This window comes from Pelophylax lessonae (genome assembly GCF_965119305.1).
Source record: "Pelophylax lessonae genome assembly, chromosome: 2".
Lineage (NCBI taxonomy): Eukaryota > Metazoa > Chordata > Amphibia > Anura > Ranidae > Pelophylax > Pelophylax lessonae.
The window spans coordinates 202,445,593-202,471,032 of NC_138769.1; the positions used below are offsets into that span (position 1 = coordinate 202,445,593).

Sequence of the window (25,440 nt, forward strand, 5' to 3'; positions counted from 1 at the left end):
TGGCTGCATTCGTTGTCTTTTTAAGCTTTCCTTCCTTTATTTTCATCTGGTGATCCAGCCAGTAGTTGTTGTTTTTCAACAGAAAAAGCTCTGCTGAAAATGTAGCAGTTAAAGTGTTGAGACAAATTATTTACTACTGACCAGGAGTGCTTACAATGGTCAGTATTTATTTATGTAAAACTTTATCCCAAAAGAAAAGAAAAACTTTTGCTGCAACTGCTTATGCAATTGCAGTGTGAGCTGGAGTTTGGCTTCAATTTGTTTGTGTCTTTAAATCCGCTAGTCCATCTAACACTCCCTTCCCCACAGACCGACAATGCTGCTGTCCAAAGGTGCCCTGTGCTCCTTCATCCAGAGTGGGGGAACTCTAATACCGAAAACAAAAAGAAAAAAGCCTAAAAAAGAAAGCTAATGAAGCCATCAATTCTAAGACTAATGTAGCGCATCCCCTAAGGAGCTGCAAGTAAACTGGGACCCTCCCTCCTGTACAGCCAGGCACACCCAATTTTCAGAGGCACTCCAGAGAACAGTCAGTGTCTTTGTTTTTTGTGGTTTATTGAGGGCTAAAACCTTAGATGGGGATAGGAGATTATGGGATTCTCACTTGACTTCAGCAACAACACTTTAACAACATCTTCAGGGACATCTTCACTATGCACAGTCTATATACAGCTTCCTTGACACTCCTCCTGCACTTTACTTGCTTGCAGACTCCAGCTAGATAACTGTAAATTAATCTGACAGGCACAGTCAGATTTAGCAATAGCCCTTTGCAGGCAGTAACTCGAAGCCCCTTGTTGTGAAGCAGAATACAGTGATCAGCTTGTAATACTCCTCCTGTGGCTACTGGTCCCAGCACCAACTCTTCGGGCACTGCCAACCCACCTGGCTGCAGTTGTCCCTTTCCACAGCCTTCCAGGCTAACTTTCCTCCACAGTCCTCCAGACTGACTCTCACCAGCCCACACGGCTGAATCTTCTTCACCAGCCCACCTGGCTGACTCAGCAGGAGATTTCCCAGGCAAGGGATGAAGACTTGGCACAATGCTGTCTTCAGGGAGAACTGGCTACTGAGATGGGCTGAACACCCACCCCCCCCCCTACCCCCGGTTTGCTCCAGAACTCTCGAACATCAGAGCCGAATAATGAACCCCATTGAAGTCTATGGGACCCATGGGGCTGGAAAAACCAAAAGTGCCCATTTTGAGGGCTTAGGTGCAAGTTATTTGGGTATGGGGATCTGGGTACTGCCCTGGGGGACATGTGTCAAAGAAAAAAAGTTTGTAAAAAACATAATTTTGAAATAAGCAGTTTTTTACTGATGCTTAAATAAAACAATAAAAATTAAAAATTCCTTTAAATATAGTGCCTGGGGGGTCCCCTTAGTCTGCCTGTAGAGTGGCGCATCTGTACTGTGTATAGAACCTGCTGCAGGAAAAAAGACAATAATAAAGATTAAAAATTAATTTTCCCTGCAAGCTTTCTTTATTTTATACACAACGGCTTGGGGACCCAGTCTGTATGATGAGGCCACAGTGCATTGTGGGGCGCTGGGCAGGTCAATCAAACGGTCAAACGCCTAGACAGTTTGAATGTTCGCTGAATGGGCGAACAGCCAATGTGCTCTTGCCGAACTGTTTGCCCAACACTAATGTCTTCACGTGGCAGTCTCCCCTCTTTTTAGGTCATTTAGCTATCCACATTTTCCTACACTAACAAACCTACACTAAAAAACCTTAAAATCTTACATCTAGCACACACAAGAGGGTGCTACACTGATAAACTGCAATCTATTCCGTTTGGTTGTGGGTTTCATACTGCTTTAAAGCAATTGTAAAGTCTCATTTTTTTTCCTATAAAAATGAAAAACATGTTATACTAACCTGCTATGTTGCAGTGGATTTGCACAGAGCAGCCCGAATCTTCCTCTTCTTGGGTCCCTCTTCTTTGATCCTGGTTCCTCCCTCCTGTTCAGTGCCCCCACAGCATGCAACTTGCTATTGGGTCGCCTGAGCAGAGTTACAGCTCCCTGTGTCCATTCAGACACAGAGCCCCACCCTGCCTTCTCTCTCTCCTGATTGGCTAGCTGACTTTAACTGACAGCCAATCAGGAGGGGGAATCTTGGGTGACTGAGACACTCATGGACATCGCTGGACAGGGGTACGGACCTCAAGTAAGTGTTAGGGGGGCTGCTGCACACAGAAGGCTTTTCATCTTAATGCATTAAGATGAAAAACCTTTTGACATTACAACTCCTTTAACTACGGCTACCATTAGACTTGGGGTTACTGGTTTTTGGCAACAGAACAGACCCTGGATGTGGATTTTGTAGAAAAATTATAGACATTTGCAAGAATGTTGCCCTCAACATAAGTGAGACTATCCTGCTCAAACTATAATTGCCATTTTGCTAAAGACAACATTATCTAACCTGAAGACTGTCACGTCCTTTTTAACTTTTCATGGACATCTGCTATACAGTTGAGATGATAGTTTAGATAACCTCTATTTTATGTTCTTGTAATGTCATTATCTGGTCATATGTTAGTACATATCTACTTGCGAATTAGAACATAGGCCTAATTTGGCCTTCAGCTGGTCATATGTTAGTCATATGTTAGTCTATATCTACCGGTCAATCATAACAGTTGTCATATGTGGCCTTCAGCTGGAAGGCAACAGGGGCTTTGAACTTAATGAAAAAATAATGTTAAATATGTACATCTCATTGGCCCCGTAAGATGTTATGTAATATCAGTTTATGTCTTTGGGACGTAATCAATACATAAAAACAGTGTACACCTGCCATAGAATTTCAGAACGATAGTCTGCATTCATCGTTCCCCCACATGTGGTAAATAAATCTTCGCTTTGCATAGCAAGAAGTCTTCATTCTTTTACAAACAGGTGAGTCTAGCCCGGACACCATGTATAATTGAAAGGAGCTTCTCTAGCCTCAAGGTAAATTTGAAACAAAATGCACCCCTAATAGCTGAAACAAAACTTTTCCATACTGTTAACTCCAATTGATTTAGCTGAAAAATCACAGTTATCAATAAAATATTGGAGAAGCAAGAACTGGCAAAGGAGAGGTGAGAACAGTGCGTAAATTGAATGACTTATCAATGTGTTGTGGCCAAAGCTGGCCATACGTTAACCAAAATTCGGCTGGTTTAGAAGGGCCTGTCCACATTGCGATCAGTACATGGCACTCCCCACTTGAAAGAAAATTATCGTTTGATGGACTTCTGTTGAACGGACATGCTGGAAAATCTTTCTCGATATGTGGCTGTTTGGTCAGGGGTGGGGGAGGGGGGATTTCTCCATCCACCTTATTTGTGGGGATGGAGGCACCTGGGAAAAAAAAAAATGAACCGTGTATGGCCAGCTTTAGTGATAGTCCAAACAGCCAGCTGTAGGTGGAGAGGTTACAAAACAACATTCTTAAACTCTAAGGCCTCTTTCACACGGGCGTTCCGTATGTCCGTTTATCACCCCATCCTTTTGCGGGTGATGTACGGACATAATGCATGTCAATGGGATTGCGGATGTCAGCGGATGACCATCCGCTGACATCCGATTTGCGTCCTTTTAGTTCTGTTCCGTTTTTTGGAATGGAACAGAACCCTATTTTTCTTCCATTTAAAAAATGGAAAGGACGCAAAATCAGATGTCAGCGGTGTCATCGGCTGACATCCGCAATCCCATAGACATACATTATGTCCATATATCATCCGCAAACGGATGGGATGATATGCGGACATACGGACCGGATGACACAAATTTCATCAGTGTCCGTGAAAAAAAAAAAAAAAGTGCCGGAGCGGATCGCAATACGGTCCGCCCCGTGTGAAAGAGGCCTAACAAAGTGGTGTCACCCTCCTGATTGTGCTGTCTGGCTAAGATGTATTAATAAAATAAAGACTGGACAGAATTACAATTGCTTCCTTTGACAGTACACAGATGTACATGTCAGCTTTAACTAGATTATTTCTGTTATTTCTGAAGGTTTGGCTTCATAGGCACATGACTCTTCTAACCTAGACAATTACCTTGATGAAATTTCATCTGTGTATAGAAAGTCTTCAACAATGTGAACTTTTGTCTTTTGTTTTGCTGCTTCTTATATAATAATTTGTACTTACAGGATTTGCTTTATTGGGAGGACATCCTTCTTTTCTCACCACGCAGGATATTCATTTGGGAGTCAATGAAAGCCTGAAGGACACAGCAAGGTCTCTTTCATGTTTTATGTTCCCTGTAGATTTTTCTGTTTGTGTGAAATAAATGCAGTTTTCTATTAACCCAATCTACATTGCCAGAGTTGTTTCCACTGGGCGCTTCTTGTAATTAAAATAATGCCAGAACAATAAAATACACAAAGCAGCTATAGTAACTACTTACCATACATGATTTAATGTTTAATTAATTCACCAACTGTTGCAATAAAAATTTATTCATTTATAGGCCGCATGTTATTCAGATTAAAGCTATTGGAGACATTTTTGACTTGTATACAACCAGCCTGCTGAACCAGACAAATTTTGATCAATGAATAGCTAGCTTAAATATGAGTGGTCACTCCGGAATAGGAATTAGCAGGTAAAACTAAAAGAAAGATGAGCTGAACAAACAATCCTAATGCAGTCACCAAAATAGGTGAATAATATGCTTTTGTATATAACCTTCTTGCTTTTGGGTTAAGATACAGTTTAAGAAACTGGAGAATGGCAGTGTGATTGGCTCTCATTTAACCCTGTCACAGTATCTTAACTGGCCCTAGAAATGAAAAGATGTACCCTTAGCTGACATACACATACCTAAGTATAATTTCAAAAATGCCCTTGGGGCCCTACATTTCTAATTTGCAAATTACAATTTTTTCTTACAGTATTATTACCTGGCTTTCCCATTCTAACTGCTACACCTTCGTACTGGCCCATCATTAAGTTAGGCAGCCTGGTGGTCAATAGATGGTGTCGGTGATTCATCTGTCAATACTGCTACAAAGTGCCATCATTTAAATAGATCCAATATCTGGAATTAAGGGCAAATTTGGTACTTATCACGTTCTGTAAATGTGTAAGTGTATGCTTTTGATTTCTGGGGCCAGCTTAGTGTAGCACTCTCTAGTATGTGTGCTAGAGCTAAGTCTTAACTGGGAATCTGGGTCAGGGTTCAGTGACTCAGGGAAGAATGACTCATCTGGCAGCTCACTCTAGCACTTCCCACTGGTATGGAAAATTGTAGAAACTTCCAGAGCTGGGGGTGAGAGTAAGGAGGGCCTGCCTTGCATATGTATGAGGCCTCAGCCAATCCACAGCATTGGGCCTGCATGGGGCAGAGCTTACCTCATAAATAGGCATGACCATGCCAACAGGGGCAGTCAAACAAACAAAGAGCTGGGGGGGCACACCCTGAACATGCATTTCTAAAGCTGATGCAGCTATGAACCAAGCGACATGCATATTTACAGAGAATAGCGCACACATGCAAAAGAAATGACTATCAAATATAAATGCAAAAAATGGGGATTTGGTCCCACCATATGGCCATATCGTGCTCAAGCCCACCACTACGTCAAAGTACCCCATTGTCAGTGGATCCTACACTATCCATAAAAAGAAGGATGAATCCAACCTCTCACCATTGGAGATACTTACTCCTTACTGGGAGAGATGTGCAACTGCACTATAAGGGACTGCTCCTATATCTGCTTGCTAGTGGACACTGATAGAGTGCAGGTGTGGGAGGGTGGGGTGCTCAACCCCAGAAGTCTGGTCAGGACTGAATACATAACAAACAAACAAAGAGCTGGGGGGGCACACCCTGAACATGCATTTCTAAAGCGGTTGCAGCTATAAACCAAGCGACATGCATATTTAGGGCAGTCAGGTGTGAGATCGAGATATAGTGCTGTTGTGTGCCCCCTAGTCTGGGAGGGTGATCTGGGGTCAGGGCTCGGTTGCTGGAAGGGAGCACACTAGAAAGTGTGAGGACAGCAGTGTGAATACAGCAGCACTACTGGGTACTTACAAGGGGGGAGAAGCCACATGTAGCTAGTTCTCCCTAAAGAATGTGTTGTGCCAAGTCTTTAATTACCTTCCCTGGGAGATCTCCTAAGAGTCAGCTGAGTAGGCTGGTGAAGAGTCAGCTGGGTGGGCTGGTGAGAGATAGTCAGGAGGATTGTGGAGGGATGTTAGCCTGGAGGACTAGAGAAAGGGGCAGCTGTAGGCACTTCTTTTAGGGCAGCGCCTGAAGAAGTGGTGCTGGGATCAGTAGCCACAGGAGTAATGCACGCTGATCACTGTTCTTGCCTGCAAAAGGCTATTGTTAAAAATCTGACTGTGCCTGTCAGATCTCCAAACAGGGATTCAGCCGGGGTCTGCAAGCAAGTGTGTGCTGGAGGAGGACGTTAGAGCTGTACATAGACTGTATATAGAGACTGTATGTAGGAAATATGTCCCTGAAGATGTTACTGATGTTTTGCTTAAGTCAGGTGGGCATCCCATACATTCCCATCCCCATTCAAATTATTACCTCTCAATAAACCCCAAAAACAAAGCTATGGACTGTTCTCTGTCTCCGGAATGCCTGTGAAAATTTGGTGTGCCTGGCTGTGCAGGGTGGGGGATCCCAGTTCATTTACAACCCTCAAAGTATAACTAATGGCAAACTTTTTTTTTTTTAATTCTAAATGTAGTGGAGATGCGTTAAAGCCCTTGTCAGTTTATATTGCTGTCTGTGCCCCCGTTAGGAAGATCCATCCTCTCTATTTGTCCTGTTTACCACTATCATTGAAAGTAAAACAAAATCCCACATTTCAGGTTCTCCCCAGAAAAGTAACAGGGGAAAAATCTTTCAATGGGGACATTAGTCCTGGTGGCCTGGGGGTCCCCGAGAGATTCCCTTAATTTACAGGGATTTCCTCTCACTTTCTGTTTGGCAATGGGACAGGAAGTGAAGGTAAATCTCCGCAATAGGACACACATGGCAAAAATAAACCTTACAGGGGTTATAATAACCCTCCCTTACTCTATTAAATATGAAAAAAAGTTTTGCCTATAGTTCTGCTTTAAAGGGGTACACGTGCAATGTAATAAGTGTACCTTTATAAAGGTTGAGTGACCAAAAAAGAACCCGAATCACAAGTAAATGAAAAAAAATAAAAACAAGCACATTTGTATCTTAAAATCATGAAGTCTGAGATCTGACCTTGACCTAAATGAAATGTTGTGGCATGATCTGAAGTTAATACATGGGATACCAAAAATATCAAATGGTGAAGTTAAAATGTTTCTCCTTTATTGGAGGCTATAGCTGTTATATTTAGTAAGTGTCTAACAGTTAGCAAATATAGGTATTCATATCTTTTTTTCCAGTCAGCACTGTCAATGTTTAAAGGGTAACTTTACTTTCGTGGGAAAAAAATTAGCAAATAAGGAAAAAATAATATATTGCATACAATTGCGACACAAATCATATTGTAATTGAATGTTATTAAAAATGACCTTTCCTTTAAAATCTGCAGCCGCTGTAATTTTTTGAAAATGCAATGCAATATGGCTACCTGGAGGTGTTCTGTACACAGAATGTGTACTGACCACACCCCAGAAACATAATTTCCTGCTTGTGTGATTGCCTCACCAATTTTCCCAGAAATCTGCCTAAGATACAAGTCAGATTTCAGGCTTCCCTGCAATAAAAATGTCATTTTTGGTGAGATACTCCCAATAGGAACACATCTAAAGGGATGCAGGCCCACCAGATTTCCTCATTAGTGCTCTGCAGCTGCACAGCTGATTGATAAATATGAAACCACTCCCATTAGACCCACTCAGCACAGAGGCACAGAGGAACAAACAGTGATTTCTTTAGAATGACAAAAGGGAGGAATCTGCAACAAAGGTTGTTATAATCCTTGCAATGTACAGAGATCACCCAGAGGGGAATGTTTTTTTTTCTCAACAAAAGTGGAGTTACGCTTTAAAGAGGAAGTAAACCCTCCTCTACAACTTGTACCTATAGGTAAGCCTATGATAAGGCTTACCTATAGGTACTGTAAATATCTCCTAAACATGTACCGTTTAGGAGATATTTACCTTACATGCCGCCAGTGACGTCACTGGCGCATGCGCTCTGAAGGAACAGCCGATCGTGCCGTTCCTTCAGATTCCCGTGCCGTGACTGTCGGCTACCGCGCGCGTGCGTGGGAGCGACGTCACCGCGGCTCCGGCCAATCAGATGGCCGGATGCCGCGATCCCGGAAGACGTCATAGAGGTGAGTGAGCGGCACGGCGGGGGCTCGTTCTAAGGTAAGTATTGCATAATGAGCTAGTATGCGATGCATACTAGCTCATTATGTCTTTCTCTTGCAGGGTGTAAAAAAAAAACAAACGAGTTTACAACCTCTTTAAAGAATGTGTTCAAAATGTTAAATTTTAGATGGACGAAGGGAGGGTCATCTGTCATTTTTTTTCTACCTTTGTCCTGTTGGGGGAGATTTCCCTTCACTTTTTGTTCCATAGCTAAAAGGTGAGGGATTCCTTTTTTATTTTGTCACCAGAACTATAAATTTGGTATTTTCTTGGTGATAGCAGTAACAGGACAAATAGATAAAGTGAATCTCCCTAATGGGGGCACAGACAGCAATGAAAACCTGACAGATGCTCTAACCAAAACTGATGAGAAAAAAAGTTTTGCCTACATACTTTTGCTAATAGGTGTCCCTCATTCCCATTTCAAAAAGTTGAGAGGTATGGTTATACTTTAAGAACCACTTATGAAGATATCCTGATAAATACATTTTTCTGGCAGCTGAATGTTAATTTCTATGTTCCCGATTTTACAATTAAATAAAGTTGTAATAATTCAGGCATGAATTAAAGTTTGTGGGTAATAATGAACACATAAACAGCTCAATTTCTATAACACAACATGTTCAATGTGTTTCTGTGAGCTTTTGCATTGGTACTAGATGGATATTTTACAATCTACAACGTATTCCCTATTGACTTTGACTGGCCAGATTTAAATTAGGATTTTACAGCTTTTATTTCTCATGCAAAACAACTGCAACAGCAATTTTACAACACAATTCAATTTCGTAGCCATAACTTGGAACTCCAGGCAAGCATTTAAATACACATATGTAAACTGCCTTATGTGCCGAAAGATTTGTAATTCTCTCCAGCCACTTTGTGATTAATATAATTCTGCCAGAAGGGCAACATCACTTTTAAAGTGGAACTTTACTCTCACAATCAACATTGATTAGTTTTAATCCTCATGCTGCTAGCATTAGTAAATAGATAGGAAAGTATATCATCTTTACTTGTTTTAAACTTTTTTTTATGTTTCCTTAGTTACTTCCTGGTTTCTTGTCTAGGCAAATGATGTCATACGACCCAGGAGTCTTTAGGAGGGGAGGAGGAGGGGTTTTCTCAGCTAAGCACACTCTCCTGCCTGCATGCCGGAGCTAAGGGCAGATGGATTTCAAGAAGTGAATGCTACAATGGGAATCATTTGCCCTTAGGCGCCTTTCACACATACAGTCCGTTCAGTTCATCAGTTCAGTCATGTCAAAATGTATCGGTTTTTCATCCGTTTTTTCATCCATTTTTTTTTTTTTTTCCCACTACCAATGCAAAAACTGATGAAAAATTGACCGTTTGTCTGTTTACATCCGTTTTTCGTCCGATCTGTTTTTTTTGACGGATGAAAAATAGGGCATTCATCCGTTCCAAAAAACGAACATTGACTGAAGCGGATGAAAACAGATGTTAACGGATGATCATCCTTTGTCATCCATTTTTACATAGAGATGCATTGATGTCCGTTTTTCATCCATCAACGGATGGATGAAAAACGGACAAACGGACCGTATGTGTGAAAGGGGCCTTACTCCAAAGTGATTTCTAAAGTGATTTCCCAACAAAATAAAAAATGGAGACATGGATGGATGGATGGGAGATATTGCTTTGAATATTAAAAATGAAATAAGTAGTGTTTTTGGTTTGTGGTGCTCAGATGCAGTAAAGAGCCGCTTTAACTATTTTACCTCTCTTTTAACATTAAAAAAATAAAGTGGCATCAGGTTTCCTCACTCTGATAAGTTATCAGCACCGTCTGTCTGCACTTTCCCCCTGTCAGTATGGTTACTTGTGCTGGTCCTCCCAGTGTGAGACCACTTTCACACAGGTGGACCGTTCAGATCCGCATGTTCATTTTTTGGCGGATCTGAACGGTCCCCCCATGCATCTCTATGGGGGATCGGATGTCAGCGGAGACATGTCTGCTGACATCCGATCCGTCAAGTCTGGACGGATGGAAACCCTATTTTCCATCCGTCCAGCGGATCGGATGGGATCGGATGAGAACGGACCGACGGTCCGTTCCCATCTGATTCCCCCACAGAGATGTATGGGGAACTGACAGCTGTGTCTCTGCACAAAGCGCGGAGACACAGCTGTCCTCCTGCTGCTCAGCGGGGGATCGGCGGCTCGATCCCCCGCTGAGAAAAACTGAATCCGTACGACGGACGGATAGTGTAAAAGGGGCCTAAGGGTTGTAGGCAGGTTCAGGCATTCTTCTCGCCTGTAAGGGGCACTTACTACAGTAGAGGAGGAGTCTGTGAAGGGAAACTTCCCTCTGGGAAGGTAGGTATCTGATTTAATGCCAAATTCTTCTGAGCATTCAGGGGGCAATCTTAACCACATTAAGACTGCCCTTTGCAGATTTACTGCGGCAGGCTGCTTCTCCTGCGCAAACCGACGTAGCCATATGTCGGTCGCGTGCGTGGTGCTGGGGGGCGAGCGCGTGCTGCCGCCGGCCCACTCCCACCCCCACTAGGCAGCAGGGATGCCAATGCACAGGGCCGGCGGCTGCTGGGCACCCACGATCGCTCCCTGGTGAGAGAGAAGGACGGTCAGCTGTTGTAAACACAGCTGACCGCTCTTCTCTCTGAAATGATCACAGAGCGCCTGTGATCCCACTATATGGGATCACAGGTCTCTATGATCATTTCACAAGCCCATCCCCCCACAGTTAGTAAACACTCCCCTAGGCTCACACTTAACCCTTTGATCACCCCTAGGTTAACCCCTTCCCTGGCAATGTCATTAGTACAGTAACAGTGCATATTTTTAGCACTGATTACTGTAGAAATGTCATTGGTCCCCCCAAAAGTGTCATAAATGTCAGTTAGGGGTCCATTCTGTCCGCCGCAATGTCGATGTCCTGCTTAAAATCGCTGATCACCGCCATTACTAGTAAAAACATCAATTAATAAATTATTTATTTAGTAACCAAATATAAATTACATAAATCTTTCCCCTGGTTTGTAGACGCGATAACTTTTGTGCAAACCAATCCAAATACGCTTATTGTGATTTTTATTTTTACCAAAAATATGTAGCAGAATACAAATTGGCCTAAAAGGATGACATTTTTTGATTTTTACATTTTTTTTTTTGGGAATGTTATATAGCAGAATGTGAAAAATATTTGTTTTTTTTTTTTCAAGAAATGTGGCTCTTTTTTTGTTTATAGCGCAAAAAATAAAAATCGCACAGGTGATCAAATACCACCAAAAGAAAGCTCTATTTGTGGGGAAAAAAATTTCATTTTTATTTCGGTACAGCGTCGCACGACCGCACAATTTTCCGTTAAATAACGCAGTGCCGAATCGCAAAAAATGGCCTGGTCATTAAGGGGCAAATCCTTCCGGTCCAGAAGTGGTTAACAAGGGAGCTGTCAAATAGGGGATTCAGTGTCATTCTGGTGCCTTATTCTACTGTGACCATCATAACTTTGATTATACCCTATAAACGTCTACGGTGTTAAAAGCCCTGTGTGTGTGTGGTTCCTTCTGAGCAGGTAGCTTAACTGAGGCCCAACCTACAGGCTGCTGCGTGAGGAATGTCAGGAGGCTAATATAAAGGAAGAGTCAGGTGGTTACGCTAGTTTTATGCCCAGATACATACATTACATTACAAGTGTTACTAAACCCAAGACACTGCATCCACTATATCTGGTCCCCCACAGTACACAGAACATGGTAATGCAATTATTTTAGTAAATATAAACTGCTAAATACCTTTTTTCATCAGCAGTATATAGCAGTCTTGTGACTTCTATCAGTTCCTGGTGAATCTTGTAGGAGGGGTTTTCATACTGCACTGAGCTGTCCTTTGAGGCTGCAGGATCCCTGATCCTCTGTCTGGATATATCTGGACAGTGCCAATTGGCCCTGTGCTGACCACATGCACTCTCCCAAGGAAAAAAAAAAAAATAAACTCTCTAGCAATATACACCAAACTGAGCATGTGCAGCCTGACTCCAACTCCAAAGGCTCTGTCTTATCCGGACATGTTCTGGAGTCAGTGGAAAAAGAGGAGGATCTGTGCATACAAAATCAAGCAGCCTTTTTACACAATGCAGAGCAATAACCCCTTAGGTTCCACAGTGAGTAGAACAAGCATGCTTTACTGCATATACAGGCTGATTTTACTGTTGTGGGTTTAGTAACACTTTAAAGGACTAAACAGCTTGAAATGGAGTCAGCTTTAATAGTAGTTTTCTGTTGCTCCATGATAGGCCATGGTCTGAACCCCCCTTCTCAGAGCATCTGTGGCATAGGGGTAGGCACCCGCCCCTGCATCTCTTGCCAGATCCATGAGTCCCAATGCTACCACAAGCCATGTTTCTTTATTGACTGTGGCTGAACAGCACAGTGTATAAACAGTATCTCACAAAAGTGAGTACACCCTCACATAGAGACCCTGTGCTCCTCCACCTTCCATTTGAAGATGCCCCACAGATGCTCAATAGGGTTTAGGTCTGGAGACATGCTTGGCCAGTCCATCACCTTTACCCTCAGCTTCTTTAGCAAGGCAGTGGTTATCTTGGACATGTGTTTGGGGTCGTTATCATGTTGGAATACTGCCCTATGGCTCAGTCTCTGAAGGGAGGGGATCATGCTCTGCTTCAGTATGTCACAGTTCACACATGTTGGCATTCATGGTTCCCTCAATGAACTGTAGCTCCCAAGTACGGGCAGCACTCATGCAGCCCCAGACCATGACACTCCCACCACCATGCATGAGTTTATCTTGGTCTCATTAGACCACAGGATATGGTTCCAGTAATCCATGTCCTTAGTCTGCTTATCTTCAACAAACTGTTTGTGCACTTTCTTGTGCATCATCTTTAGAAGAGGCTTCCTTCTGGGACAACAGCCATGTAGACCTATTTGATGCAGTTTGCGGCGTATGGTCTGAGAACTGACAGGCTGACCCCCCACCCCTTCAACCTCTGCAGCAATGCTGGCAGCACTCATACGTCTATTTCCCAAAGACAACCTCTAGATCTGATGCAGAGCATGTGCACGCAACTTCTTTGGTCGACCATGGCGAGGCCTATTCTGAGTGTAACCTGTCCTGTTAAACCACTGTAAGGTCTTGGCCACTGTGCTGCAGCTCAGTTTCAGGCTCCTAGCAATCTACTTTTTTTTTTCTCCAAAAATAGCAATCTTCTTATAGCCTAGGCCATCTTTATGTAGAGCAACAACTCTTTTTTTCAGATCCTCACAGAGTTCTTTGCCATAAGGTGCCATGTTGAACTTCCATTGACCAGTACGAGAGAGTGACAGCGATAACACCAAATTTAACACACCTGCTCCCCATTCACACCTGAGACCTTGTAACACTAATGAGTCACATGACACTGGGGAGGGAAAATGACTTATTGAGCCAAATTTGGACATTTTCACTTAGGGGTGTACTCACTTTTGTTGCCAGCAGTTTAGACATTAACGGTTGTGTGTTGAGTTATTTTGAGGGGACAGCAAATTTACACTGTTATACAAGCTGTACACTCACTACTTTACATTGTAGCAAAGTGTAATTTATTCAGTGTTGTCACATGAAATGATATAATAACATTTTTACAAAAATGTGAAGGTGTACTCACGCTTGTGAGATACTGTATGTGTATACTGTGTATGTATATGTTTGCAGTGCATTTGTGCTTACAGCATGTATATACAGTACATGTATACAGTGTGTGTCCAGAGGTGGTATTGTTGTGCTATGCATAAGAGTGTGGTGGTGAAAAAATACAATATATACTCTTGACCCCTGCACTGTGCATGTTACCTTCACCATACCCCTTTACTCTGTACATTACCCACTCCTGACCCCTACACTTGGTACATTACCTACTCTAGACCCAAGCACTCTACACTATGTAAAATTGATCCCCGCACTATATACATTATACACTTGACCCTAGCACTATATACAGTACATTACAGAGATCAGACCCCTACACTATTTACATATTGTTCTCATGACCTCTGTACTATGTACTATGTACATTACATACCTCTTGTCCCTGTTATATGTGTGTTATCCACTCCTGATCCCTGCACTCTGTATGTTACATACTCCTGAAAGTTTCACTTCATACGTTAGATACGTCTGACCACTGCGCCTTGTATGAAGGCCCAAGTTTTAAGTGCCTGCCAGTGTTAATACAGTTTTGCCACACCCACAATTTACCAAAGCAGACAGTGGACACACTGCCTAAAGTCTGGTACACACAATTAGTCAGCTCAGGTTGGAGCCGCGGTACTATCGATCTGATGTTAGTACAGCGATCTCCGCCGCTGAGCTGTTGTATTTTGACAGGGGGATGGCCCCCCCCCCCACCAGAGCACTCCGGTAAGCGCTCTCAGCCATTGGCTAAGAGCGCTGATTGGGAGCCGGTTAGCTGCCAGTTTTCAAACATGCTCATCCAACAGAAGCCGACCAAACGGCCAGCTACTGTCTGACCGGCTGTCATACACACGGGCCAAATGTTGGACAGTTTTATTGAACTGGCCATTGTTGGCCAGCATTCCGCCCATGTGTATGGGGCTATATTCTTCTTTTGTGAATGCCCAAAAGTGCCTTCAAACTTATCTTTTGAGGGAGTTGAACCCATTCCAGGAAAATATTATCTATACCCTTGTTAATGGTAAATTACAAAATGGAAGTTGCAGGATATAACCTGTAGTAAATCCCTTCATGTTGGCATACAAAGCATTATAACTCAACTTAGCACCACATTTATTGTCTTATCTTTCTGTCAGGGTGCTGTCTGGCATGACTGATGCTGTTCTAGCTCGAGTTTATCATCAATCTGACTTGGAGGTTTTGGCTAAAGAAGGATCAATTCCAATTGTGAATGGACTTTCTGATGACTATCATCCTATTCAAATCTTGGCAGACTACCTCACAATCCAGGTGAGTAGCCATGACAGCACATGTATTTTTATCCTTATTCCTTTAAAATCTCTCTATCAAACACAAAGCACACAATCCTGGGAATTCCTTAGCAGCGTCAGCGCATATGGTGTGGTCTGCATTAAAATCAGACTTTCTCTCAGTGGGAGTTAGGTTGCAGCTCTTCGTTGCTAAGCAATTCTATACTGTGACTAATATCCTCTGCAAGCACATCAATTCTTGCACCCTTGTTCCTATTAGTAATAGCAATATTCATTTGTGCTGTATGTAATTTGTGTGTTGTATAAATTAGGAGGGGTCCTGCATTCATTGAATTAGATTTCTATTAGGGCCCTCTCTTTATAATCTACTCAATAAGCTTTTTGCAAAGCTGTATTCCAGGAATTCATTAACTTTGTAAAAAAAATGCAAGCACACTATGAGTTAAGCCCAAGAAGTTGCACACCATCTCCTGAAATTATTTCAATTATTTATAACTGACAGATTTATGCCTCTGTCGGAGCATACACTGACACTCAGGGTTATGAGAGAGGACAAGGAAAGCACACAGAGCAGCTTTGCCCCCCCCTGCTGCCCATTCAGAGAAGCCTTTGTATTTTGTGAATGAGTTTACATAATACAAAGGCTTCTGTGATTAGGCAGAAAGAAGGGTAAGGCAGGCATAGCAGCTGCACCGAAGATTCATAAACCTGAATTATTAGTGGGAGTGCAATAAAACTGTCAGATGTAAATAACAGAGATAAGCCCAGGAGATATCATGCATGTTCTTGGTCTTAACTCACAGTGTGCCTTTGCTTTTAACAAATGCCTAGAATGTTCTTCTTGTTACTGATATGCAGATGTTGCATAAAAAAGAAAGGACAGGCATTCGGGGGTGGCAGTATCACCTACTAAACCCCTGTAACTATCTCTTAACTGCCTCTGAAAAGTGATCCACTGCAGATGCTCACTGCCTTCATTCTTTAGGTTTGATATGTTGATGCAATAATAGCAGCCTACAAAAATACATTGAAAGTGGAACCAAATCTATCAATGTATTTGTTTCTCAGAAACTGTTACATTCAAGGCATGACTTAAATGCTGTCACAGTTGCTTGTGTGCTCAGCTTAACTGTCAAGCCATCAAATGGTGCCATAATTGATAGCATGTGCAGCACCATGGCAACTGCACATCAAACAGAGGCTAAGATGGCATTTTCTTTGGCTGAAAAGGATAGGAGGATTTAGGGTATCAATGACTGTTGGATGAACATCAGAATGCATAACTCCATACCTCCCTGGGGTTACTGTTTTCTCCTAGTGATAATGCCTATTTGCCCCCCACCCCCCTTTCCCTACAAGTTATAAAGGACAGGCTGACTGCTAAGTTCTGTAGATTTCTGATCATTTGCTATGATAGTTAGTGCTATCTAGTGGTCAAATGCTGTATTTTCCATGTTAAGTGAATTGAAACATTTGATCAGTACAGGAAATCGCCTAAAAACATTTGTTTTTTTCTGCTCAATTCACACAGACCAAATGTACAGTACATGCACTTTCCCTTGATGATTTTTTTTAAAAATAATACATCCCTAAGTGTATGTACATAAAAAATAGCTTTTTTGCTCAATATACTAATTCAATTCTCAGACGATGAACATCAGTCCTTGCATTTCAAAGGTTAGGAATATACCAAGTATACTGTTCAATAAAATAACAATATTATACACAAACGATGCAGTATATAAATAATATTTTGCATGTTTTTATAATTACAGATGCACACCTACAAATGAGTGCTGCATAATTAATTCATAATAATATTATAAAAAGATTATTTACTAGCCCTCACAATAAAGTACATGAATATTAAAAAATATATAACGTGGGTCATCATAATATAAGCAGCATTATATCTTGCATGTAAGCACTTGCAATTGGACTTAAAGACACAAATTGCAGGGTTATTTTCAAACCACTCTATGTAAACATACAGTGGTGTGTAATAGCCTGGACCTAACAGCTTAGGAAGATTGACATTATTAAAACTCATCTATTCTGGGTCAATAAATCAAAGTACCAAAGCCACTGAATTTACATAATTTTTAGTATTTTCAAAAGAAGGTCAACATGACAACCTCCACCTTTTTAGCTCATGTTAATATTTCAAAAAATTGATTTCACTTGTTGCCTGGAAATGGTCTTCATTAGGTTATGTTAAGAGATTCAAACAGCGTTGGTATTGAAAGCCAAAGAAAATGTGTTTTTAGACCTCTTTTTCCGGAAATCCTATAAGGGCTGGATTTAATATTAGGTAGAGAAAGTATGACCCCATAGTCAACAGAGAAAATTGGGTGACTTTTCCCTATTTATTAGTGGGAATAGAAATCTCATAAGGCTTATTAGCATGTTATCATAATATTGTACACCAGCTCAGGACCAGGAAATGTTCTTTGTAAATGAAGTGACACTAGAAAATGAGAGTTCCTTAGGATGCCAAAACTTGTTTGCCTATGGCCTCCAATGATAGAAATCTGCCCTGCATGATTGTACTATTATAGGAGTTTTATTGTTACCCCTCCTGTTCATATTTTTAATTTTCTACCCAGGAACACTATGGCCATTTGAAAGGACTGACCATATCCTGGATTGGTGATGGAAACAATGTCCTGAACTCCATCATGATGAGTGCTGCAAAATTTGGAATGCACCTACATATTGCAACACCAAAGGTAATGACACATGTCTTTCATTGCCTTGCCCTATAAAAGGGTCAGCTGCTTTCAGCTTGTATGTATGAACAGTTCTAGTATTTTGAATCTAATTTAGGGCAGAGAGGATGTATACAGATATAGCAAAATGTCTGTACTATGAATACTTAACTCAAGTACGGAAAGGCAAGAACCTTTGCTAGGTTTTTATTGCTGCCCCCGTTCCTTGTGTGTCTCTTAGCATATAAATTAAGAAGAATACATTTAGTAAGTGACAATGGTTTTCTGTAACATCGAGCATGACACCAGAGTATAATATTTTATATTAGGGTCTCTAAACTTTCTAAATAAAGGGCTAGTGTCATATCCTTCAGACTTTAAGCGAGTTGGTCTGTGGCCAGTGGGAGGAGAAAATACCAAGCGGAAGTGGGAATAAACAATGTCTCAGGTTTGGTGGTCAGTGAAAGTAAAAAAAATAAAATAGCACATGTGGTCAGTAGGAATGGGGGCCCATTATTGGCATTAGTGGAAGAAATAATGCCCATGTAGGAAAATTGTGGCCTGGAGCACCATTTGTAATCATGTGCCTTCATCCCTAAATCTATGCACACAAGTTTGTTAGGGTCCCAAGGGAATGCAAACTTGTATGTAAAGAATGAATGCCCTGTTGTTTATATGAAGGGGAAGAGTTATGCCTCATCATTAGTGTCAGTGCAAAGAATAATGCCCCATCATTTGTGTCAGTGGAAGGAATAATGCTCCATAGTATGTGTCAGTGGGCTGAATAGGGCCCCACTGTTGTTGTCAGTGGAAAGATTGGTCCTCGTATCAGTGGGAGAAACAGTGTGCCAAGAACTGGATAAAGGCAAGCAAAGAGCCATATTCGGGCCATGGCCACAGTTTGAAGACCACTATTCCATATTCTGCTAAAACTTCTGGGTAAAATTACTGGCTTTATCATCCTTTTCCTATTAATAACATTGACAGCAAATCCCACTTTTACCAGTCAGGTGAGAAACCTAAAAGGAGGCAGCTGGCTGGCAATGTCTGTGTGCTTGTAATTATTAGTTAGGAGTAGTAAATAATTATACTTTTCTCATTTTAGGAACACCAACCTTTCTCAACCATGGTTCCTCTAGAGCACATATGCCAAAAACAATGCCCAATGGCCAAATCCGGCCCCCTCAGGGCTGGTCATGTGGCCCTCACAGCCAGTTTTGCAACCGGAATATGGAGGAACTCCATTCCCTCACCTCTGGCTCTCACCCTCTTGTCCTGCTCTCCACTGTTACTTGTAAACACAGAAAACTTCTGTGTTTACAAGGGACAGCTTTGCTATCAGTGCCTTTCGGATCTAACATATCCCTGCATGGACTCACAGTGGGACACGGCAGGAACAGATCTGCAGAATCTGAGATAGAGAACAATCTCCCTGTGAGGTGAGGCAGAGCTACTAGAACCAGGCCAGGTTGAAGAGAGTAAAGAAGTGAGGAAGTTTTGTGGAAGGGGGGTTGGGGTTGGGCTTGCACACTGTCCATAGCCCAACCCTAAACCCTGCACTCTGTACACAGCGCACCCCTGAACTCTGCACTCTGTAGGTGGCATACTAGCATACTCCTGAACCCTGCACTCTTTACCTACTGCACTCCTGAACTCTGTATATAGTGCACCCCAGATACAACCGTCCATTTGAGGGCAACCAAACTGCTGATGTGGCTTGTGATGAAATTGAGTTTCACACCCCTGCTATAGAGGTTACTGGGGGTTCCCTGAGCAATAAGCAGTTTCTAACTTTCAGATAAGCAACTACCGACATAAATTTTTTTTTCCAGCTATCTACAAATGTATAGGTCATTCTTACGGCTAACCATCACACCAATGTACCGTGAACTGTAGATATAGTAAATTTTAGCAAAGCTTCCCAGACCAGAAATTTATTTCAAGGATCCCATCATGGTAAAAAGATTGAGAAAGGCTCGAGAGATCCTGACACTTTTTTTTATGTTTATTAATATATAATTGTATGTATTTATAATATATGCCTGATTGTTGCTGATGCATTATTTATGTTATTTCACAGAATTATTTTATACAACACTGTGAAGTTGAACTAGCCATTACTGGGGTGACAAAACATGTTTTCTGTCAATTTGTTTTCTTTTGCTTTGCCATAGTGACATTTTAACAATACGGAAGTGTAATTTTCATGCCCCATAGCTCCAAGACTATGATTTTATCTTTACTTTCTGTGTAAATCTGTCATAAATCAAGCATGATCACAGTAAATAGCACAGAAACAATATGGACATCACATTACAATTTATAGTCATGCTTCCAATGCTAAGTAACTGGAATATCAACAGTATTTGTGTTAAAGGCCAACTACAGCCAAAACTTTTTTTTTTATTGTTTTGGATTAAAAGGGAAAGGTTTATAACCGCTTTCAGATTTTATTTCCATCGGTGTCCCTATTGAAATTTCCCCCTCACTTCCTCTCCAGGTAACCAGGCAAAGGCAGCAAAGGAAAATCTCCCCTATGGCTACGGAAAGAACAACAAAAATCATATCAAGTTTTAAAATTGTCCCTTACCCTTTCTGTCCAAAATTAAAACGTTACCTTGTCTGGAACTGTGCTAGGCCTCGGTCTATAGCATACATTATCTAAAACTGAGAAACTCCCATCCTAAACACTGGCAATTTTTTTTTTTAAATTCCAATAATTAATTTAGTATTACATATGGACACGGAGAGACTTGGCAGAAATAGCTTGCTGTATCTAATCAGTGATGCATTGCATGTCCTGTTTTCTTGATGAAAGACTCTTTTTACTTGTTAAATGTCCTAAAGGATAACTAAACCCAGGAACAAAAATTTAATATATTACAGCGTACAACACTTAGGTGGGGCTGCATTTGTTTTCTTTTTTATTTCAAGCTAAGAACATTTTCAGCAAATATAGAAAATAAACTTTTGTTAACAGATCGCCTCCTAGGGGCATCTTGGGAATACTATAAGCCATAACCACTCACTAGTAATTCAACTTTGGTGTGGGTTGGTGCCACCCTCCTGCCAGGGGCCAAATTACACTTCAGGGCTTTACATTTAATTTTGGAAGGATTGCATCTCATCTTCAGTCTAATTCATAGTTTATTCCTACATGTCCTGACATATGACTCCGAAGACATTTTGAGAAAGTATCACAAATCCCCCAGCTTGTCTTAACTCATCACCTGCACCTTTAACTGTATTCTGCCCGTAAGCACTTTGGAAAGCCTTGCACACCATGACTTATAGGCTTGGTCTAACATATGACACTTTTCCACTGCAAGTACCGGCTCGGCTCTACTCGGCCCTGCTTGGCCCAGCTTGGCCCGGTTTGCTTTTCCACTGCTGGTACCGCATGGTACGATGTTGGAACGGTTCGGTACGGTACGGTATGGTTTGCTTTTCCACTAAAGTAGTACTAAAGCTAAGTGGGTGGGATAACATCGGGGTGGGTGGGATTCTCTGACCAATCAGTGGCTAGTAGTGACTGCATGCAAAGGATTGTGGGATATGGTACCGGGTATGGTACCTCTTGGAACCACATTTGAGGTGGTACTGTTTTTGAGAGCTGTACCGTTCGTTTCCATGCAGTGGAAAAGCGCCGCCGTACTGTACCGTACTGAACCGTTCCTACACCGTATCCATGCGGTACAAGCAGTGGAAAAGCACAAAAGCGAGCCGAACCGTTCGGTTCCATGCAGTGGAAAAGGGCCAATAGAGACCTTGCCACTAGGTGAGGTATATGAAGTATTATTCTACCCCTCATTACCAGAACTTCCATCACCAGCCACCATCACTGCTTCTTCTGCCAGCTGACTGCTTCTTCTTCTCTCTGCTCACTTCTGCTTAACCATAAAGGTTAATTGTAACGTTCACTGTTTACTCATAATCCAGAGGGTTAACCATGGCTTTACCTTCCAACTCCTCAGTTCTTCAGATACACCAAGAATACACTGTAGCAGTAACATACTTGTTTCCCGCCATCAGTAATGGAGATCAGACAACTTATTTTTTGAACAAGAACTTGTTTTACTAAACAAATTTATATATTACAATTGAGCAAGCAAATATGACATAGCATCACGGAACTGTTGCTTGTATTCAAATGGCTGTGCATTGCTTAATATATGGATGTGCAATGATTTGACTGTGCTGACCCCTCTAGTGGTGTTGCCCATACTTTACAAAGAGGAATGCCCATATACAGAAAATCCACCCATTGAGGTGCCCATGATCCAGTCCCGTTAAAGGTTGACATTGCCGGTAAATCAGCTTACATAGTACACAGGTCCTCATTTTATTGCTTCTACGAGAGCAGCTTTCTCTGTATATACACTATAGCCTTCAAAAAGGGAAGTGACACATACAGAAGAAGACATGTCATAATGACAAAGACAATAACCCCCTGCGTGCACCAGTTAACAAATAAAGAAACATAACACGTAACTTCATACAGGTATGTGCCTACACCTTGACCTTGTCAGAAATGCAGTGTTCTTTGACATTTCCTATGAGCAACACTAAAGAATATCTTCCTTCTTAGCTATCTCCTTAAACTTCCCATTGAAGCAAAAAATGTTTGCTGTGAAGTATGTAAAGCTGTGCATCCATACAAATGATGACCTGCCATGAACCTGCATGAACCACTCGAACCATGAACCATAAAACCTCTCAAGCTTAAATCCTCTTCCATCCCTCAAATACTCCTCCCAGAACAACCCCTCCCAATCCTTGCACAACCCCCCTCCCCTCCCCATTCTCCCCTTCAAATATCCCCCCCCCCCCAGCAGAAATTGTTTCTCTACTTCTGGCACTAATCCTCAACCCCCAATCCCCTTCCCACTATAACATCACCCATCCCAACACCAGTCCTCTCTCCCAAATCCCCTCTCCCAGCACAATCCCCCCCCCCCCCAATACTCTCCAGCACAAAAACTCCTTCCCCCAAATCTCCCCTACTAGCACAATTCCTCTCCACACTTTTACCACAAATCATTCCACACAAATCCCCCCCCCAGCTTAAACCCTCCCCTATTCTAGCACAAATCCCCCCCCCCCCACAGCACAAGTGCACCCAACACATATATTCTTATCCCCCCCCCCTCCCTCAAATCACTCCTAGTTTTGTTACCTGTATATCCCTCCAGGTCTCTGTGACCCCCCTTGCAATTCTGCAGTACATCAGCTTACCCTCACAAACAGCATTCTTCTCAGCAAAGTCTAGGTAGATCTGGTACTACTGGAAACAGCTGGAGGGATCAAGGACAAGGAACCACCCCACTGGAATAGGAGTACTTTGGTATCACTTGGGGAGGGGTTTCCCACAGTAGCTGGATCTTCTAGAGAGGGTTCATGCTATTAGGCTCCAAGCCAGCTGTTCACACACAATTTCTCACAGTGGCAAGATACTCACCTGGTTGCAGATTACTTTCCTAGCTACCTCTGCCACATACAGTGTGGCCTCTCTGAACTGCTGCGGGTGGGAAGCTGAGGAGTTAATTTTCCTTTGGCATGTCATGAACCCGGGAGTTGTAGGAAATCAATTTAAAAAGAGAGCAAGGGTTCACAAATGGAGCAAAAACATGTGCACTTGCTGTGTGGTAATGGCACACCAAAATCAGCAATCAAGTTGTAAAGTTATGCTCTAAGGTGGCAAAACACACTTCTGAAAACATGCAATTCTCAGTCTGCATTCAAAATACAGCAGCAAATGAAATTGCGAAGTTCAAAGCTTAAAAAGGCACATGAGCTTCTTTGCTTTATTTCCATGCATTGAAATGTATGGGCTGCGCTATATGTTTGTAGTGTATAATGGCTTTAAAATATAAATTTAGATTATTTGTTTTTACAGTTATCATCGTTTTCAATGACATGCTTACTCATTACATACTGCAGAAAAAGAGTTATCCATTCATACAATATATCTGTAATTTGAGGGACGCTGCACTTTCTCCATTTCTGACAAATTCCTCTGGAATATAAAAAGACTAATAAGCCCTGTTTTTTCTTTTCTAGGGATATGAACCAACCTCTTCAGTAACAGAGGCAGCTAAACAGTTTTCTAAAGAGGTAAATAAGTAAACATAAAATGGTATATTGTCATCCTTGTCCCTGAAACAATAAAAAAAATCTAAGCTCTTCACTTTTTCCACATTTTGTTATGTTACAGCCTTATTCCAAATTGGATTAAATTCATTATTTTCCTAAAAAATCTACAAACAATATCCCATAATGACAACGTAAAGGAATTTCGTTTGCAATGAAAAAAAAATCACAAGTATTCACTGCCTTTGCCATGACACCTAAAACTGAGCTCATGTGCATCATGTTCCCATTGATCATCCTTGAGATGTTTTTATTTGATTGGAATCCACCTGTGGTAAATTCAGTTGATTGGACATGATTTGGAAAGGCACACACCTGTCTATATAAGGTCCCACTGTTAACGGTGCTTGTCAGAGCACAAACCAAGCCATGAAGTCCAAGGAATTGTCTGTAGAACTCCGCAACAGGATTGTATAGAGCCACAGGGAAGGACACAGAAAAAAATTCTCAGCATTGAAGGTCCCAATGAGCACAGTAGCCTCCATTATAAATGGTAAAAGTTTGGGACCGCCAGGACTCTTCCTAAAGCAGGGTTGCCCAGGCAAACTGAGCAATCGGGGGAGAAGGGTCTTAGTCACGGAGGTGACAAAGAACCCGATGGTCACTCTGACAGGGCTCCAGCATTTCTCTGTAGAGAGAGAGGAGAATCTTCCAGAAGAACAACCATCTCTGCAGCACTCCACAAACCAGGCCTGTAATGGTAGAGTGGCCAGACAGAAGCCACTCCTCAGTAAAAGGCATCATAAAAATGACAGCCCGCCTGGAGTTGGCCAAAAGGCACCTGAAGGACTCTCAGACTATGAGAAACAAAATTCTCTGGTCTGATGAAACAAAGATTGAACTCTTTGGGCTAAATGGCGAACGTCAAGTCTGGAGAAAACCAAGCAACCCTCATAACCTGCTCAATACCATCCTTACAGTGAAGCATGGTAGTGGCAGCATCATGCTGTGGGGATGTTTTTCAGCGGCAGTAGCTGGGAGACTAGTCAGGGTCGAAGTAAAGGTGAATGCAGCAATGTACCTTGATGAAAACCTGCTCCAGAGCACTCTGAATCTCAGACTGGGGCAAGGGTTCATCTTCCAACAGGACAACGAGACTAAGCACACAGCCAAGATAACAAAGGATTGGCTACAGGACTCTGTGAATGTCTTTGAGTGGCCTAGCCAGAGCCCAAACTGTAACCTGATTAAACATATTTGGAGAGATCTGAAAATGGCTGTGTGCTGACGCTCCCCGTCCAATCTGATGGAGCTTGAGAGGTCCTGCAAAGAATAATGGGAGAAACTGCCCAAAAATAGGTATGTCAAGCTTGT

The 25,440-nt window shown here is 42.0% G+C and overlaps 1 protein-coding gene across 1 annotated transcript in view; it reads left to right on the forward strand.

Moving 5' to 3' along the window:
• OTC (ornithine transcarbamylase) overlaps positions 1-25,440 on the forward strand; it is an 83,848-nt gene that overhangs the window by 38,485 nt on the left and 19,923 nt on the right. The window contains exons 4-7 of the mRNA XM_082245441.1: positions 4,148-4,235; positions 15,134-15,287; positions 17,875-17,997; positions 24,037-24,090. Of these exons, the coding sequence (XP_082101567.1) occupies positions 4,148-4,235; positions 15,134-15,287; positions 17,875-17,997; positions 24,037-24,090 (419 nt within the window). The remainder of the gene's footprint in view (positions 1-4,147; positions 4,236-15,133; positions 15,288-17,874; positions 17,998-24,036; positions 24,091-25,440) is intronic.